The following is a 20,483-nucleotide window of genomic DNA, read 5'->3' on the forward strand; positions in this document are numbered from 1 at the left end:
TCTATCTATCTATCTATTTCAGTTTAAAGAAGACCAGGGCTAGACGCTATACATAAACGAAAACTTTTATTATGGATGGGATTAACCGCGATTAATCGTTTGACGGCACTAATAACAAAGAGAAAAATTATAAAAATGACTATCTGAATTTTGGTTGACCTGTCCCTTTAAGTCTCAAGTACGTGCTCTTGTAAACCCCATCAGTCACTAGAAACCTGATCGAATCAAACTAGTTCATTTCTCCGCAGCGCAAAGCGGGTTGCAAAACAGCCGAAGCTCGAGCTACGCCGCGTCACGTGACAGTCTGAGTCAGTGGGTCAAGCGTCCGATGGTTTATCAGAACTCCCAATCTAGAGAAACCCCGTGAGAGATGCGAGAGCCGCGTGAAACCTGGCATCAGCAGCAGCCTGGGGTTGACTGGGACATGCGCTGTGGCGGAGCAGGTGCGAGTTTGTGTTTGTGGTCGTGTGTTACTCACTCAAACACTGCAGGCCATGCTTCCTCTGAAGGGTCTTGCTGCACAGTGAACATGTCGCCCAGTTGGAGAACGAGCCGAGCACGAGCTGGTGGCCGCTCACGCTGCGCCGCCGCACTTTCTCACGCTCGTGCAACTCTTTCTCTTTCTCTCTCTCTCTGTTTTTCTCTTTCTGCTGCTCTTTGTCTCGGGTCTTACCCTGAAAACAGAGGAATCAAGGGACGTGTTATTACCTTCTGATAGTTCTGATAGCAAAAAGACCGCCTAAAAACCTAAAAGTAAAGCAAAAGTTCAGCAGAATATAAATTTAATAAATAGAATTATATATGATTTTGTAGATATGTATAATTATATATACTATTTGATTTTATTTACAAAAATAAACAAACAAAATTTTTTTTTTAAATATAAACCGAGCACACCGAGCACATATCACTATTTGTTTCATGTAATGTAATTCCCGATGAATTGTAATGTAATTATTCAATAACGTTTAACTTAATTTTAGGGAAGGCTGGATAAATTTAGGGATATATTTAAGGTTTTTCTTTATTATTAAACTAGTGCGGTCAAACGATTAATCGCGGTTAATCGCATCTAAAATAAAACAATTTGTTTACATAATGTGTGTGTGTGAACGCTGTAAATGCATTGTGAATTTGCAAATACACGCTCATGCATGTATATTTTTGTGTGTGTATTTGTATATATATATATATATATATATATATATATATATATATATATATATATATATATAAACTTATTTTGGATGCGATTAATCGTGACTAATTGTTTGACCGCACTAAAATAAACAAAATATATAGAATAGAAAGCATAAAGTACATGTGAATGTGATTTTTGCTGAATTTGAATGTAATTAATTTAATTTAATTTTTATTTATATTAATAAGTGTAATTATAGGGAAGAGGAGGGATAGATAAAAAGTTTTAAATTATTATTTTATTTTTATTTCACCTAATTATCATTACTTTGATAAAAAAAAAATTAAATCAATGAAATATATATAGAATATTATTAATATCTTCATTCTTTTTTAACATTTAATTTAATTATATGTTAAAATCATTTTCCATCAAATGTACTTTTTTGTGTGCATTACGTAAATATTGTACTCACCTATTTTGCTGAACTAATATAGGAAAAGCATATAAATAAGTCCTAAAAATAGACTAACACTAACATTTTACAATATATCAGCTATATAACCAAAATAATCAATCATATCTGTATCAGCTGATCTCTGTTTTAAAAACAATTTGACTGATTAATTAACTTGTGCATTTTATTTTTTTAAAAGACAGTATACAATTGGCACATTGTCTAGCTCAAAGATCAGGTCAGAACTTCCCCAGTAGTCTGCATGGGCGAGCTTAATGTCTCTCTACATTTAAGAAAGGAGGAAGTTGCAGAGGTGCAGAAGTTGCTGCGAAGTTCAGTAGAAATGGACATGTTTTTTTTTTTCACAGTCCAGGCACGAATGATTGATGTCAGCACGTGTGCGATTACTTTGTCTTTGTTGAAGGATCCGGTCACGCGGTTCCTCAGTGAGCTCAGAGTCCGCTTGACTTTGGTGCCTTTTTCCGGACGCTCTGGTCTGTCCTCCTCTTCTTCATCATTTCTACAAAGCACATCAAACCAGTTTAAAATTCTGAAGAACAAGAGTATGTCAATGTGATTATTATATAAATAACAACATGAAAAGGTCAATGACTTACTCAATGGCAAGAAACTCGTACCATGTGAAATTCCCTGCCGCCTCCTTTTTTTCTGTGCTTGAAGTTCTGTGTTTAGCTCTGAGGGAAATCCAAGATAATCATGATCAGATTAGTATAAACTCAGTACAAGTCTCTCCACTGGCAATTTGCCTCTCTGCAAAATTATGCTGGATATGTTTGGAATGCAAACTACCATGACCTTATGGTTTTTACGGTATGCAGTATCTGGATAACGTACTATTCTGACAAACTGTCAACTTTCCATACTACCGATTGATACTCAAATGCATTTTTACCTCTTTACTGCATACTTGACCTGTTTGATTGGACTTGCAAAAGTTTTAAAGGAATTTAAAACAATAATACAAGAACTTTGCAAAAAAAGAAAAATGATAAAAAGTACATGCAACATGTTGAGGTGAAATGACAATGTGCATACTACTGCTTAAACATATCATGCTGTAAACATTAATACATAGTGCTCAGTAAGCAGCATGTTGTATCCATTTTTATGCTCGGAATAGAATAATACCATATTATTTCTGCAGCATGCAAATTTTCTGCAACCCACAATGCAACATGTTTAAATAAACCTTCAATTTTTAGAGTGGCAACTCCTTAACATCTCTCGTCTCTCTAGTGTACAGTGTAGTACACTACTTTGTAATGTACAAATGCAAGTATGCACTCTAGTTTTCCATTCCGAACATACACTCTTGCTAGTCTGCTGTTAGAAGCGTCAGTTACTGTGCACATGTGTCATGACCTTGTTAAAAGCATGCTTTGGTTTCTCATGCAGATAAACCAAGTACGTCCTAACCAGGAAAAACCCCACCAGGTTTAAAGATACAGCAAGAGTTGTAAACACAGAAGACAAAATGCTGCATAAATATAAGCAAACATACACAACATGTTCAAGATAGCCAAAGTGAGAAACAATGCTTTCTATTTCGGGCCTGAAAACCAAACGTGGGCCACTCTGTTAGTCTGTAGGCGAGCACGACAGGCTCCTTCACACTGTTTACTTACCCGTGATACTGCTTAAGCTCCTGCAGAACATTCTGTACCATCAGCCTGAGACAAACAAGACACTGAGGCTAAGTGTGTGTGGCAGCGGCAGGGCACACGGTGGGCCGCTGTCCAAATAAAACCATCAGTAAAATCTACTGCCTTGTTCACGGGCAGACCACAGCCACGATGGGATACAATCAAATCACACATTTTTGTTTAGATCAGTTCATCTAGATTTCTCCCTTTAGTTCCTATATATTAGCCTTTAGGCCTAGCTATGTGCTAGCATGGCCTAATAAGTCTCTTTAAAGAAAACAGACCCAAAATTTTGATGACATCATCCTGCACTGTATACTTGTCCAATCAGATGGCTTTCAAGAATGAGAATGCCCCTCCCCAAATACTAGCTGCAGTTGCAAACAACTATTGGCTAATTAAGATAAGGAAGAAGTATTTCGATATGCCCCACCCTGCAACAGGAAATACATAAATAGAACTGTTTGTTATTAGAATAATTAGCATATACACATTTTGAGGACTAATAGTTTTATGCAGATAAAATAGGACCCCTATTCAGGTATTTACACAGTCTTGCTAATCCAGCTATATGCTAAATGAATTTCAGGAAGCCATAATGAAAGCTTCTTAATCGTCTTGACATATTGCAAGGTCCTGCAGTAATCCTTGAGAATTATGTAACTTCACTGACTCAAAACAACCTTGCCATGGTGCTCTTAAACAAAACAAAGATGTGAAATCTTACACATGACTCCGTCCTTCCTCTGACTGCAGCCCCTCTTCTGACCCCTGCTCTTCTTCTGCAATTCCAAAGCAACACAAGTCAAGATTACATGTATTCTGTTGTTCTTTTTAGCACTTTAAGATCAGTTTTCTAAGCAGAAAATATATATATGGCAGTAAAGGGTTCTATATAGAACTATAAAGTTTCTATATAGTTCCCTGGATGTTCAGAAAGTTCTGTTTCTGGGTTAGGGTTAGTAACAGAACGTGGTTTGTTTAAAGAACTACAGAATAAAGAAGGTCTCCTTGAAAGACTTTAAATGGAAAAATGTGCGTTTGCTGCTTTTGATCTAAGAATTCCTCCTGACAGAATTAGCATTGGATTTACTGGATTGGAGAATCATTTCACTAACCTCCGGCCGCCCTGGCAGCCTGCTTAGAAGTCTCCAGTATGCGGGAGACTCTGTCAGCTTGGGATTTTTCATCAGTCGCAAGGATCTCAGATCTGGAGTATATTGTCGTTGCTGTTGTGGTTGGCTTCTGTCATTAAAACCAAAGCATGGGAAATGTTATCAATAAGAGTTACGACATAGGAAGCCAACCCCGCTCCTTGAGTGCTACCTTCTGGCTAGAATTCGACTCCAACTCTCCAACACACGTTATTTTCAAGTGATCCTGAACAACTTGATTAGCTGGTTCAGGTTTGATTAATTAGGGTTGGAGTTAAAGTCTGCAGGACGGCAGCCCTCCAGGAGCAGGAGAGTGGTTTATAGAGCTGACTGAAAGTCTTGTTCTGGTCATATTAAAACCGAGATTGCAATAAGGACAGTTACTTGTGTTTGGGGTATTTCACTTTCCACAGCGCTGGTGGTTTCTTCCACTGAGCTTTCGGAGAAGGAGGAAGATGGTAGATGGGGACTTTTGTCCAAACAGTTTACCTCTCTTTCCCCATCACTGTCAATGCCGTTTGTGTCTAGACTGAATCTACACAGCATAACAATGTTTACAGACACACATACATCATTGTGACCAGAGAAATCTCTGAAAGAATAAGTCTTACCTTCTTCCCATGTCAAAGGGCGACACTGGCACTTCCCAGCTGTGTCTACGTGACGTGGACATGGATCGAACCAATATAGGAAAGTTATCTGTGTCCGAGTCCTCATCTTGATCGGATTCCGGATAATCCTGGAACTCCTTCTGTTCTGAGTTTCTGATAGAGGCCAAGCGTTTCATGGCTTCCCCTCCAGTGGAAATCACAGTGTCGGCCGTCTGGAAAAGTTGATGGGTGTTGAACCCTGTGGGATTCGGCCTAGATCCACTTTCTGAGGTGCATGCAGGAGGCACCAAAGGGGCAGAAACCGGGTCAGTTAAAACTGGAAGTTGTGAGTCCAGTGGTTCAGTGGATCCAAGTTGCAGGTCCCTGAAATATTCTGAATCTCTCAGAGAAGAGCAGAAGTCTAAAAGGTCCTCTTCACTGCTGCACTGGTTGCTCTCAGTCAAGAAATGTCTCTGAATGTAAAAACCCATAGGCAGTTGGTTTATCACAACAAAAAGGTCACATGACACATGAATAATAATGTGAAGTCTAGGTAAGTCTCAAGTAGTGTCATTCATGGACTGAAAGAGGATGTAGTAAACTTCTTGTGTGATACAAGAGGCACTGGCTAAGCCAGCGGTTCTCAATTGCTAATAACCACCCCCGAACCTGCTAAACAAGGTCTTAATAGGTATACCTGAAACTCCCAGGCAGGTGTGTAAGTTGGAGCTAAACTCTGCAGGCCACTGGCCCTCCTTGAGATATTACACAGCTCTTTTAAATTCAGTTTCAGTTCGTTCCTCACACAAAGCTATGATACAACTTCAAAAAGGCATATACATAATGAACAAGTCAGATGGACTGATTTTGCAGAGTTCCGTATATTCCAGGGTCAACATCATTCACCGTATATTTAGAGTCAAGCTAGGGTTAGGGTCTTACCTTGTCCTCAGGTGAACTGCTAAAGAAGACGTCTTCTGGGATGGAGGTTGGGGACAAGGATGAGGAGGAGCTGGGTGCCAAGACCTGGGCTTGAAGTTGAGAGCATGGCTTGCAATCTGAGGCTGAAACACAGAACAATCCACCAGGAATTTAGCAAGGAATATTATCCACAATTGTGAACTCTTGATCTCAGACGTACAGTGTTGCTTTTGCTCAGGTGTATTATCAAACATTGTTGCTGTGCACCAGACGAAACACAATAATAGTGGTGAGACATTCTGGATATCTAATTACGTCATATCTATTATGTTTATTCCTGTGAGATAGCAGTAATAGAGATAGGGGTCTGGAGAGCCGGTATGACAGCATACTCTAATTAAAATAGCCTAAATAGCGGCTGCATTCTGCAAAAATTTCCCTGTAAACAGAATATCTTAATCTGATGCACTAGTTTACAGAAGCAAAACTCTGGGTTGTATTTGATAGCTGGTATATAATGGCCTCCAGCCTGATGCTAAAGGAGAACCCAAGGTTCTTCAGAAAGCCATCAAGAGAACCATATTACCAACTGTAAGACCCCCCCAAAACCATTGCAGAACCTGTATTTTTATAAATACAGGCTTAATGTTCTCCATCAACTCTCAAGAACCTTCCTTTGGAGTTAAATTAAAGCCCACCACTACTGGGGAATTGCTTAAGTGACCTTTCCAAAACTCCAGGTGATTATGACAATAATAATATAGACTACGACAAAACCCAGACACCAAAGTCCAATCCAGAACTGTTCTCCATCACCAACTGCCTGTCCTTAAACGATGGATGAATGAACTGTACAGTACTTTCTGGCATTAATCATCTTGGCCCTACACGAATGACAGAGTCTGAGAGCAGTGCAGGTTGTTTGTCTCCAAATTAGACACGTAATATGTAAACTATAAGAGCACTATGATGGTCGTCAATGTTCAAATATCCTTTTATGGCCGCTGCTTCGTACCATATGCTCCAACATAAATACTTAAACAAAGGTACCTCTGAGCTTTTACAAGGGTTACTGTAGGTCTACCACAGAAAACATCTGTTTTTCTCACACCATCTGAGGTCGGAAACACACAGTATTAAGATGCAAAGTTTTATTTTGGTCTGAGTAAAAGGAAACGGACTTGAAATAGCCTAAAGCGGGCCATGCACTCGAGTAGCCGAATCCCCGGAGGAAGTTAAAGGTTTGCCAATTGCAATTTGCAGAATTATGTTATGTGAGTCTTGAGCTTTTCCAGGAGGATAACAGGAGCAACCCCAAAGCTGTAAAGCAATTCAGAAGAGATACTCTCTAAAAATCCACGCAATATTCGGAGCATCATTAACAGATGATTTCAAAACCCAAGTACTCTAACTGTGACTTCTGCTTATCTATCTATCTATCTATCTATCTATCTATCTATCTATCTATCTATCTATCTATCTATCTATCTATCTATCTATCTATCTATCATATATAACTTATTCATAATAGACTAAACTAAAATAATAAGAGAAAGATGGGGAGCAGAATAAGGAAATGTTTGAGAGCAAATGTGCTAATGGCTAAATACTAAAAGAGCATATGGTTCAGTTTTATCTTGTTTTTTCTTTAAAGAAGAGTAGAGCAAAGAGAGGAAATGACATAGGATCAGGAAATTGCACATCAGAATCAAACTTGCATGACTTGTGTGAGTGCCATGTCTCAGAGTATACTGTAACACGCTAACCGCCTGGGTTCAGAATTTAAATGCATGTCCAAAATCCCTGTTTTTGAGTCTGGCGGTTTCCAGTTATTCTGTCTTTTATCTTAAAAATACAGTAATGACATAATCACACCAAACGGATAAGTATGAAAATGTGGTTTTGTATGTGCTAACAGATGAGATGCTGCATGCAAATGCTCATTCTGTTAGCGATGTGACCGGACCTCTTGAGCACCGGTGGTCTGACAGACCGCAGCTGCATGTACCATAACATCAGTCAGAGTCTCAACCACAAGCAAACAAAACACCTCCTCAGTTATTTGTATTTGAAGACAAAAAAAAATCTCCATTCTGCACAATTCTGAAAACACATGGCCAATTCAGAAAGCCAAAATAAAACACTAGGCATACTTTCAGAGCGGAAATATTCTACTGACAGAGTACAATTACATATAAAATAAGAACAAAATATTGATTAATTATATATTTTAATTATATATTTTATTTTAAATAGGGAAAAAAAAGGAAAGATGCTAGAGTTCCAGAAAGACGCAATCATGCCCTCTACCTCTTTTGAAGGACCATCGTTTCATCCATGAGAACGAGGGCCAGGAGTTGTGGAGAGGTGGATCTGCCATGTGGACAGTGTGAACTTCTCCCAGAGGAGTTAATGACCAAGATATCAGGAAACTAGAGTCCCACAGCCGGATCAGAGGAGGGAACCACTGGGGATTATCTAACATATGATTCAAAGTCAAGAGGCACAGTGGTGGGGGCTCACAGTGGGAAAGAGAGAGAGAGAGAGGGAGTAATAAGAGAGAGAAAGGAAGCATCGCTTGATCTGAATGGGAGGGAATTGTGTGTGTTTAATACTACCTTGACAAAAAAGGGCAGAGTGAGGTATTCAGGTGGTAAATATCATGGTATTGTCCCTTCAGAAATTTGGACCCTCCACTTAATCAAATCATAACAGTTTGCTCCGCCCCACAACAGACTTTCTTTTTTTGCTGACATCATCAAAGCTACTTAATTTTAGACTCCTCCTCTTCAATATATATATTTTTAAACATAACAACTTGGTCCGCCCCCAAACGACTTTCCTTTTCTGATGACATCATCAAGGCCTCTACTTTTAGACTCCTCCTCTTCAATAACTTTTTTTTTTGTTTTCAAAACGTTCAACTTGTTCCACACCTCAAAGGTCTTTCTTTATCAAGGAAACTTTTTTTAGACTCCTACCCTTCAATAACCTTTTAATCAAAACAGAACAACATGCTCCGCCCCTTAAACAACTTTTTTTTTTTTTTTTTGATTTTTGCTCTTTGTTCAATTTAATTAATTAACATGAGCACATACAACATAACTCTTTGTAAAAATGGTGTCAACTTAATTATATTTCACAGAAACAATGTAATTTTCCAAAAATTAGGTTTACAACATTTTTTTAAATTGAGTCAACAAGAATATTTTTTGTTCATCTTAACCGGATGCACGTCATCAACGGAAACGGATGCAGATGGATTGCTTTTTTTTATTTTTTTTATTGACATTTATTGAACCTTAACAAAAAAAGGCATTCGAAGTTTCAGATTTACAATCAAACCTGAGCGTACATACAAATATTACAACACAATATACATATTCACATCAGCAGGCAAGAAAAGTTGAAGCCACTTTTTTTCTTGTCTGCTGACATCAAGGCGACTTCTATTTTGCCTCCTCCTCTTAATAACCTTTTATCAAAAAGTAACAACATGCTCCGCCCCTCAAATGACTTTAATTTTCTGCTGACGTCAAGGTTACTAAGCTTTAGACTCCTCTTCAATATATTTTTTTTTTAAACATAACAACTTGCTCCGTCCTCAAACGACTCTTCATTTCTGATAACATCATTAGACCACTTAATTAAATCCTCCCCTTCAGTAATCTTTTATCAAAACGTTACTTGCTCTGCCTCTCAAGCGACTTTCCTTTTCCACTGACCTCATCGAAGCTACTTATTTTTAGACTCCTCCCATTCAATAACTTTTTTATCGAAATGTTCAACTTGCTCTGCCCCTCACACAACCTTTTTTTTTTTCCTAACATCATCAAGGCCACTTATTTTTTTAAGACTCTTCCCTTCAATAGCCTGCCATATTGAGATATTTTCATCTCCTATCAATCCCTAATAATGGCGCTATGTCATTTCTTGCTTCCGCTTTGTTTTAAGGTGTAGATGCTATTACGCAAATAAGTACTGAGTAATATTACTTAACTTCAGTACTTACTAAGTTTAGGGTTGACTTTTTGTCATTTTGCATAACTTACTGTTATTAAACTCTAAAAAAAATGCTGGTTTAAATACAACCCAATGGTTGGATTAAACATTTAACCCAACTGTTGGTTGGAAACAACCCAATAGGTTTGACCCTATTTAACCCAGCATTTTTTAGAGTGTACTAAATCAAGTACATGCAACATGTTAATATGTCACATTAAAATAAACTGTTACTCATCTGAAATATCTCAGATTATGGGAATAAAATTTTAAACTGTTGATTTTAAATGTGTAGCTTAAACACCCAATTACGTTTGGGGCTAAAATACTGTATAAACCATGTTATTGTGTAACTGAAGCATTTATGCAGCCACCATAGTGTTCTGTCAAAAATATCATGGCATTCTTGGAAGCACTGTAGCATTTACTATGGTACATGGTATAATACCATCACATGCCCCCAAAAATACAGTTAAACCATGGTATGTTTCACATATGAGATGTATAACGGTGTGCGTGATCTGGTGTATAATAGTGAAAGTGGAAAACACCATCTGTGAAGAGCAGAAATGAGCATCACAACGGTTGCTCTTGAAAAACAACAGGTTTGTTTAAGAAAAAGAAAAGACCCGACCAACACCAAGTATGATTTTCTACACTTAGTCATTGAGTTGCACCACTGTGAACTGCATTTCTGCTTCGGCAGTTCCTTAAATGATACCAGTGAAGCAATAATGGATGAAAGCACCAGTGAAATCCATCTGGTCGAGCTCAAGTTGGGTCCTTAAAGCACAAAACATCCAACCTTCATTCAAAAACTCAACGCATTAAAGGTTTCATGATAGCTTATCTAGAGCTGCAGAACACAATGCCTTACCAGAACAGTGGCACAGATTTAGTTCAAATCATACAAAGTTAGCATTTTTATCATCTATTAACTATGTTTTATGTACTCACCCCGATCCAGAAGTACAAACAGCAATCCACACCTAGCGAAAACGTCCTTCTCTGAATCTAACACAGCACTTTCTGGCTCTGAAAAGAGCAGAGTGCTGCGTTAACCACAGCCTGAAACACACAGCACTGCTACAACTTCCTCTTCAGACTGACACTCAGTGCAGACACATGGCCTTTACATGAACACACACGCACACACACACACACACACACACACACAGGCCCTTCTTTCAGAGGTGTTACAATCAAAACGTGTCGATGGTGGATGCTTGAATTCAAACTGAAGAAAAGCCCAGCCTTTCTGTGCCTATGCTGTGATGACTGCATAGTTCCCATACTAATGAGTGCACTACTTGTGCAGGCGTTCGGAGGAGATGAGCAGAAGCGCTGGTGGTTAACGTGGTGAAGGAACCCTGCGAAGAGCTTGTTTCGCTTAAACTAGATGCTGTTCACACTTTATTGACTACTAGAGATAAAACGTGCCATTTCCTGCTATCTGTAACTGTACTACTGCTCTTATGAAAGAAGTCTCTACAGACTTGAGTGTCTTTTTATGGTTTCAAAGATGTATAAATATGGTATATGAATAAGGCAACCATTCAGTTCGAGAGTGTTACTCTTAACAGTTACTAAAACATTATTCAAATCAAAAGTTAATAGAGCTGTGCTGATTTGAACTGCTTTTTTTTTTTTTTAAGTCTACAGTGATTAAATACTGGAGGAAATATGTTTAATACATGATAAACAGGAAAATTCTGTATTTTTTTTTAAAATCATCAACATTTCCACCAGTGTCATTTTTTACCACATTTCAGATCATATCTTCTGATATGGAAATGATGGTGGAAATGACATTTTATTATTAAAAAATAAAATAATTCCTTTGTCTTTTCTAATGCTGATTTTATAGCCTTGCATCCCAAATTAATTAAATAATCAATTAATTCACTCAATTAAATAATCTTCAGTCTTCTGTGTTAATTCAACAAAATTACAGTTTGATTGCAAATGGGTCTTTTTTGTGGAAAAACAATTTGTAAAATGAAGCCAAAAATTAAATTAATATTAATTTGTTATATATTTATATATGTATTTATATTTATTTTACAACAATAGTTTAAGATGCAAGCATAGAGTATACAGTAAGAAAATCTATTCATAAAATGTCAGAACTTTACAAAAGTTTTTAATACGATATATTTACTTGTGAAGAGGTATTCACATTGTACAAAATTTTGACTAAAATTGACGTCTCTCTAAATCTGTGGTGCAAAAAAAAAAAAAAGATTTCTTATAACAGAAAAATAACACACATTTACAATACAGCTAAATCTTGAAATAAATACATTTTAAATAATTTACTCACCCTTATGTCTTTTCATTAATTTCAGTATTGCTTTGGGAAATTAAATGTCAAAATTTGATTTTGGTTGTTCTTTTGCATTTAAGGACTGTTGCCTTTATCTCTTAAACGTTCAAATAAAAGCAATTATTATCTTGGGAACAGACACAACTGCAAGTCATTTTTTTCCCCCAATAATTTTTAATTCATAAATTTCATATAAACAGTTAATTGTTGAATAATTTACACACAGCAAGATTCATTTTCATTCCATTCCAACATTTGCTGTACATGTCACTGCTTGGCTTTCCTTGAAAAACTAAAGCTGTCTATTCGTACTCAATCATGGCACAGTGTGATCGTGGTCTGATGGATGTGTTGGTTTGTTAAATAAGTGAAGGTGGTTTCTATGTGCAACGTAAATGGCACATATTCAACCACCGAGGGGAAAGTTTTGATGGGAAGGTGTGTGTTGGTGATTAAATAACATTTTCTACAGTAAAGGTGAATGATGGGACAGGAAAACAGCTGTGGGGACCGTCTATGTGCACAGAGGTAAAAGCAAAACAGAAAACAAACAAAACGAAACAGCAGGGATAAACGAAACAAACCAAATGATCAAACGTTCAACTAAACAGAAAATTGTACAGGACAACAGCTGAATAAAATACACAAGGGCGCTGATTATTTGATGTTGAAACGGGGCCAGACAACCTGAAACGTCCATCACATATAAGACCCCAAAAGATGTCTGATTTACATAAGAAATAAACATTTAACACATACCAAAAAAAAAAAAAAAAAAAAATTGATGTTGTATGGTGCTTTTATTCAAAGTTGTTCTCTGTAACTGATGGAAGCTCGTTTCCGCTTAAAAAATAACCTATCAACTCACATTGCAAGTTATAAATTCACAATTCTAAGGGAAAAAGTTAGAACTACGGGATATAAACTTAGAATTTTCTTTTTTCTAGCTATTCCAAGTTTTTATCTGGCAAATTTGTACTTTTCTGTCTGAATTCAAAGTTTACACCTTACAAATCTTTTAATTTTATCTCTTATATCTTGTAATTTGTCGCGTTAGTATTTCGTAATTCTGACTTTTTCTCTTACAATTCTGAATTGTTTCTCACAATTGTGAGCTTATAATCCGACAAAATGTTTTTTCCAAACATTTCAGATTTTCTTTTTTAAAATATCGAGTTTACATTTCAAAAATGTACTTCTCAAATCAGACTTTTTTTCCCCTCACAATTGCACATATATAAGATTTGCGCAAGGCTTAAAAATCTCTTTTTTTATCTTGTGGCGGAAACAACCTTCCTTATCAATCATTTCAGATATCAGCGATATCTTTATTTTTTGTGTTATTGTAGCTTATAATAAAGTCTGCAGTGGTCTTTTCCAGTTTTTCACATTGAAAAACAATTGTTTATTCAAACGTCACCTTCATGAACGTAGAGGAATTGTCCGTATTGTACAAAGAAAAGGGTAACAATTTACAAATACAAAATGCTGACAAAGGATATGCAATCATTTCTTGGATGGCAAACAAGTAGTTGTACATGAAAAAAACAACAAAAAAACAACAATGCAATGTCATACAAAGAACATCATTGTAGGCCAAACCTCTGAACGGTTCGTCATCCGATCAGTTTGTAGAGTAAAATCGATGTCATTCATATCTCTGAATCACAGTGTAATGCCATGAACTAAAGACATCACAATTTCATCGAAAAAGAAATCTATATACATTGATAATGTTAATTCCGTAATGTACACGAATAGTAAAAGTTTACAGTCAAAAAAGTAATTGAATTTGCCCTCCCTATTTGGACTAAAAAAATAGAAATTAATATCTCTAAGTGTAATACTTTTTCCTTTTAAGAACAATAAAATACATACAATGCCTTGCGCTCGACCTGTTCTGCTTTTCTAGCTTGCTGTAGGAAACCGCATTAGGGTTTTTGTTACTAGGTTAAGGTCATTCATCAAAATTATATTCTCTCAATTTAGAGCTGCCAAAGTTGTTGTTTTGGGTAACAGTGAATCAATCGTACGACATTAGGCGGTTTGTCAAGCCACAAAGCAAGCCTTAGCATATCCAAGAAGAAACAAGTTCAGCTTAATTAAAAATAAAAATAAAAGAATATCATTCACATATAACAATACAGTAAAACTGAGCCAAGCATTGAGCCAAAGATGTGCTAACCTGTCGAGAAATCTGTAAAACAGGCTCCAGTATTTTGAGGATGTTGGGTGAAAAACAATCCGTTCCAGGGAGTTTGTTGGCCAGGTTTGGCTTGGAGGATACTTAGGTTTGTGCAAGGCACTATGGATCCACCAGGGGGCGCTCAATTTATTCCCCGAAACACATTGAGAGGCAACGAAAGATGCGAAATGCTTTAGAGATGCACGACTGGCATCCAAAGGCATCGTTTTTGCAGTTTTCCATCCGTTCTTCTCGTGCGATTAAGCTAGCAGTGGATAAAATTGACGCTCCTCCGATAAACAAAACCCAACGCTCACATCTCCCTGAGGAAAATAAAATGTTTCTATGGCACATAGGATTGTCCGCGAGAGTATTTATGAACGCATGTGTAAGGAGAGGCAGGTGAAGTCCGTGTTTACTATAAACTATGGCATTGATAGAAATTTTCACAGTAGAAAACACATGGAACAAACAAAAGACATTGACAATCACATTTGGTGCAAACCAAAAAGAAAAAAAGTGTTTGTATGTGAAACTACTTAACTTGGGGCATCAGAAAGTTTGTTCGTTAAGATACTGCAGTGAGCGAAGAAGAGCCGTTTCACCTAGTGAATCACAAATGGTTTTATGCCCACTGTAACTATATAACCCAAAAAATTATAATATGCAATCATTAAAAAAAAAAATTCGCAAAATGTTTTTGGGCCGTTTATGCGCAACAAACTGTGATTCATTAGTCTCTCAGGAACTGACTTCAAAGGTTTAATTGAGCTTAAATCACAGAAAACACATACTAAAACGTTTGCGAATTAACAAGTGGCTTTACGAAAAATATTGTATTATTCAAATAAGTGCTTCATGTAATAGACAAACAAATAAAACTCTATAATACCTCATTCAGATTAGCAGAGCCAAACAATGTACCGTAAAATTAAAAACCAGTTTTCCCGCATACTCAAGGCTGTACCTTAGTGATACTCTTTTTCGTACTCTTTTTCATTTGGATAAACGTAACTGCTCTGCGTATTTCAAATGACTTGATAGAAAAGACATCACCCGTTAAAGTGAATCTTTGGGTTCTCCAAAATTAAAATCGAGTAAAGGGAAGTGATCCGTAATCATAATTGTGAGACAGAACCTCTAGTGGCCGAATTTGGGATTGCGGACATAGTTTTTGCTGCCCCAAAACAAGCCTGTTAAAGAAATTCAAACAACTAAAGAGAGATGCACTTAGCTCTAAAACATTTCTAACAACATACTGAGGTAGACTGTGTCCAAACAACCAACAGAAAGACATTAGCGCTAATAAACCAACTGCGTTCGTGACCTCGCCAGCTGTTACTCTCTTTGAGGAAAAAAATAAACAACTAAAAGACTAGTTTTACCCGCCTTAGAGTATTGAAATAAAAGTTAGCAGGGATTTACATAATTATGAGGTTTATAGAATAAATAAAAGATCAATATTTGCTTTTTCAAATATATGGTTATCTTGTTATTTAGGAAAAAAAAATCTGCTCACTGCTACAGTAAAAAAAAAAAAAAAAGAAAAAATTTTGTAATAGTTCAAGAAAAGATACAAGCACGTTTGATTTCTTCGATTCTGCTATGTACATTTAAAATTAAGCCAATGGGACCAAGAAAGAGAACATTTACGTTAAAAGGCTACGGTAAAAATAAAAAAAAGAGCAAGGTGAGAAAAAAAAAACAAAGCATAAAATGGCAAACACGCTTACTAAAGCTTATGTGTGAATTTCAGCCTCGTTCTGTCGTTTTCCTCCCAAACTACCCACAAATAAATATAAATACACACAAATATACACGCACACAAAGGAAATGTGCACATTTTTGATGATGACAAGCAAGATCCAGTAAAAGCGCCATTTCTCTTGCCTCTGGCGATCGGAGAAGGCACGAAGTTGAGGAATTGAGCATCTGCCTACGAAAGCTGTCTGCTTTTTATCTTTAAAGGATTATTTGGGAAAAGGCGGCATTATTCTGACAGATAAGGAAGTTTACTTTCCCTGTGGTCTTCTAAGACTTCCCTTTCTCAGAACTAGAGCTTAAACGTCGTTATTATGTGAAGCCGTGCGAGAACTACACTCACTGTGATACTTTAACAGATACCGGAGCCTGACTGGGGATAAATTACAGGAATGTTTTAATGATCCAATTTAAATATTACCAGGTCGAATATTTCTGCTGTCGAAAAACGAACAACCTAGAATCCCTCGGTAAAGTATATCTCTCACAACAACTTCCTAAATCCACCCGAAAATTTTCCCACAGGAAAAAAACAAAAAAACAATCCATAACATTCCCAAAAAATTCTCCACTACAGCTTTTGGAATCCCAAAAAATGTAACTGATAAACATCCTACAAAATCCAATTTAGGACAGAAAATTTGAACGTTTATTCCCTTGAATTGAGCAATCAACTATTTGTATTTTTAAATAATAATAACAATGACATTTAATTATTATTATTACGAAATGAAATCAGTTGAATATAGGCCAAACCAAAAACGCTCCCCACTGTTCGCTGGAACATGACTGTGAGTCAACTCGCACGTTAATTAATGAGATTTTTGTTTTTGCTTATAAAAAACAAACAAACAAATAAACGGCTCATGAAAAGAGACAGTTGCAAAAAAATATTGTATAAGCAAAGCGGATGAAGACATTAGAAAAAGACATTAGAATTATGTACAAAAGTTCAGATGTTGTGAATAGTATATTTAAAATACTGATACCAATCAATATTTAAATATATATATATGTATATGTATATATGTATAAAATCAAATACCCACTATATATCAGAGCAGCAGCTATTGGTCAGTCTGAGGAACTCTTTTGTCCAATTCATAACTGTTAAATATCCTTCAGCCGGTAAAAAGGACACAGGAGTAAAAAGCTCAGAGAAAAAAAATAAAGCAAATAAATTAAACCTCATTCACAAGAACACCGTGTGAATATCATCTATGTGAATTCAGGAATTCCCCAGGACAAAATAAAAGTCATTCCTCTACAAAACAAAGGTTTGTTCTAAAAGAATATAAGCCATCCCATAGTTCCACACTGTAAAGTCATTGTTCTAAAGAAATTAACACAAGCATTGATAGACACTTCTCTTTTTATAGGCCACTTAATAAAAGGCCACTATCTTAAAAGATTTCCACTTAAAAATAAAAATTAGAGAGACAGGAAATAAGCATCCGAGGGAGAAGGAATTGGACTTTGAGGTGATGTAGCCGAAGCAGCTTTTCTGGTTGATTTAGTCATGTTCACAGTTTGCTTTTCCCCACCGCCCAACCAAACTGTCTTGGAAACTTGGCAAAAGTGTAAAAGTGTCAGAAAGCGATTGGTGTGTGTCGGTTGATGGGCGAAATAACGTCCGTTTTCATTGTAACCATACTAGTGTAGCCGTGAGACGGAAACAACAACATCGACAACAAAAAAGACCTGAGATCTGTATCTTTAAGGGCCTCTGCAAAAATAAGCCATTTAAAAACTTTTCTTTAAAAAACAAAAAAAACAAAACAAAGAGAAAAAGCTGAAGCAAATGTTAGGACGGACTAGATCTGGGTAAAGACAGGATTCGGCCGTTTTTCTTTCCACCGTTCATATGCGTATAGGGCACGTGCTCCTCGTAATTGCCCCGTAGGCCCACCGAGGGGCCGTTGTCTCTACTGAGGCTCTCCTCGCGTTGGGAATAGGATGAGGGGTCCAGTGGTATGCTCTCCATGTTCTCGAAGTCCATGTCGAACTCCTCGCTCTCAGGAGCTTTGTTCTCCTCGCTGTAGAAGAAGGAGACCTCTTGGAAAGTAGGATGCAGGTCCTCCTTGATCATCTCGATGATCTCCAAGAAGGTGGGCCGCATCTTGGGGTTGTACTGCCAACACATCTGCATGAGGCTGTGCCTGAGAGAAGAGTTAGAGCGAGAGAAGACCATCTTAAAACACAATAAACCTAATTCTCCACGGGTCTCCATGATGGATGTAGAAACAAGAATGTGTTTTTTTTTCACTTGTACGATTTTCACATTTAATCAATTAATCAAATTCAATTTGAATAATAAGATACTGTTATAAGAAGCTGCATCTTGAGTGGCATTTAGATGTATTTACAGCCTAGATGTGTCTTGAAAGTGAGTGACATACTCGATTTCGTCAGATACAATATTATCATAGTAGATTTTGGATTTTTTTTGGATTTTTGAGTTCTAGAAAAAATATGGACGTGGCTTGTTTTCTGATGAAAGATTATATTGGATTTTGGATAGGGATGTACCAAAAAAAAAAACTTTTGAGATCGAAACCGTTGAACGGAAACAATGCCGAAGTTCAAATACCGAAACCTTAGTTCTGTTTTTCAGTAAAAAGAATAAAAAAAAAATATATGCACTTGTTTTGGATACTGGATCTCAACAAGGAACGCCAACAGCAAAACTTGTTGACATGCTTTCTTGCTGAAAAGATCAGGATACACTGCGTTTTTGATTGTGATGCACTACATCTCAGAAACCAGAAATTTGGTTGAAAAAGCGAAAAAGAAATTCATTTTCACTTTCAGCCAAAATTGCTTTGGAAACTAACTAAAATAATGGTGAACAACTTTACTACTTTTGGTTTATCATTTAAGGACACAAAATACTGCATAGCATAAAATAAAATACCTAAATAAACTTAATTTGGATACTGGAAGCAAAAAAAAAAGGTACATCAAACATTTTCTTAACTTGCAAAGCCATCTAAACATACTCGCTCAACCAGCTATAAATGATGGTCTAATATGATCTTAGCAAGTTTTCTCTCTACATCGGTACTTACATTCTCTCTGGACAGTTCTCCGGTCTGTCCAGGTAGCCTCCGTCCATGACAAACTTGAGCACTTGCTCATTGGACAGTCCCTGGTAAGGCTGCTCTGCAAGCGTGCTGATCTCCCATAATACCACTCCAAAAGACCTAGGAGTCAACAGAATTTTTATTACAGCACTGCCAGCTCATTAGGCTGGGTGTGCATTCATTTTGGTGGACCCTCTGTCTTGTAACCCAAGAATCTTGCTCTTAGAGGGCCAGTGTTAACCAGCTTCAACACACTTGCTCTGAAGTTTATAGTAATCCTGAAGAACTTGATTAGCTGGTTCAGGTTTGTTTAACTCTGCAAGATAATGGCCCTCCGAGAACAGGACTGGACACCCAAAAGGACTAGCAAAGCACTTCTTGACTAGCATCTTATAGGGGATCAAAGAAACTTTAAGATATACCCACCAGCAGTCTGAGTGAGCGGTGAAGACGCCATCTTTTAGGGACTCTGGCGCCATCCATCTGACAGGCAATAAGCCCTTTCCACCCTTGCGATAGTAATCAGTCTCGTAGATGTCTCGCGTCATACCAAAATCTGCAACAACAACAAAACAAAAAAATCAAGACTTTTCATCCTTCGAAACCTGAGTTTCACACGAAATACGTTTGATTCTGGCCTCCTTACCTCCAATTTTCACAGTGTAATCTTCAGCCACCATGCAGTTTCTGGCAGCGAGGTCTCTGTGGACGAACTTCTTAGCGTTGAGGTACGCCATGCCGTCTGCGATCTCAGCTGCCATTTGGATCATCTCCTTCAGGGTTGGCGGTGGGCGACCTGGGTTATTCTGTAAAAAACAACAACAACAACTGAAATCAATGGTCACAGCTACAGGCTACTGTGAACGATTGATTCTGATGTTTCTAGACTCATACAGCTCTTTAAAATAAAGAAAAACTGGATTATTTATCATGAAATTACAGTATTTGGTCTATTTTACTGCTATAACACCCTCAACTGAGGTGCAATGAAATTGGGGGCTCGTCCGGGATACAACGATCGGGGATTGGGCTCATTCTACATTAGGAATATGAAGACTTGCCTCTGAATCAGGTCTCAGACATCGCAGGTAGCTTTTCAGATCTCCGTGCGTCATCAGTTCCATCACGACCAATGACGGTTGCCCCTTAGACACCACACCGAGCAAGCGGACCTAGGCGAACACATTGAACGTTTAGAC

General features: G+C 37.2%; 2 protein-coding genes across 3 annotated transcripts in view; both read right to left on the reverse strand.

Annotated features, from left to right (window-relative positions):
- Positions 1–11,046, reverse strand: part of LOC127987835 (rho guanine nucleotide exchange factor 18) — a 45,790-nt gene extending 34,744 nt beyond the window's left edge. The window contains exons 1-10 of one of the 2 annotated variants that reach the window (XM_052590182.1): positions 10,887–11,046; positions 5,949–6,070; positions 5,028–5,479; positions 4,801–4,951; positions 4,381–4,507; positions 3,990–4,044; positions 3,245–3,289; positions 2,216–2,293; positions 2,007–2,118; positions 479–674 (exon numbers count right to left, since the gene is read on the reverse strand). In XM_052590182.1, coding sequence (XP_052446142.1) covers positions 479–674; positions 2,007–2,118; positions 2,216–2,293; positions 3,245–3,289; positions 3,990–4,044; positions 4,381–4,507; positions 4,801–4,951; positions 5,028–5,203 — 940 coding nt within the window. In that variant the 5' untranslated portion in view covers positions 5,204–5,479; positions 5,949–6,070; positions 10,887–11,046. The remainder of the gene's footprint in view (positions 1–478; positions 675–2,006; positions 2,119–2,215; positions 2,294–3,244; positions 3,290–3,989; positions 4,045–4,380; positions 4,508–4,800; positions 4,952–5,027; positions 5,480–5,948; positions 6,071–10,886) is intronic. The other variant, XM_052590183.1, reaches the window with a different exon arrangement.
- A 2,582-nt stretch (positions 11,047–13,628) lies between these two features.
- The window catches only part of LOC127987380 (insulin receptor), a 73,329-nt gene continuing 66,474 nt past the window's right edge, over positions 13,629–20,483 (reverse strand). The window contains exons 17-21 of the mRNA XM_052589667.1: positions 20,346–20,456; positions 19,931–20,090; positions 19,711–19,840; positions 19,270–19,404; positions 13,629–18,360 (exon numbers count right to left, since the gene is read on the reverse strand). Of these exons, the coding sequence (XP_052445627.1) occupies positions 18,006–18,360; positions 19,270–19,404; positions 19,711–19,840; positions 19,931–20,090; positions 20,346–20,456 (891 nt within the window). The 3' untranslated portion in view covers positions 13,629–18,005. The remainder of the gene's footprint in view (positions 18,361–19,269; positions 19,405–19,710; positions 19,841–19,930; positions 20,091–20,345; positions 20,457–20,483) is intronic.

The sequence above is a fragment of the Carassius gibelio genome, chromosome B22 (genome assembly GCF_023724105.1).
Source record: "Carassius gibelio isolate Cgi1373 ecotype wild population from Czech Republic chromosome B22, carGib1.2-hapl.c, whole genome shotgun sequence".
Taxonomy (NCBI): Eukaryota; Metazoa; Chordata; class Actinopteri; order Cypriniformes; family Cyprinidae; genus Carassius; species Carassius gibelio.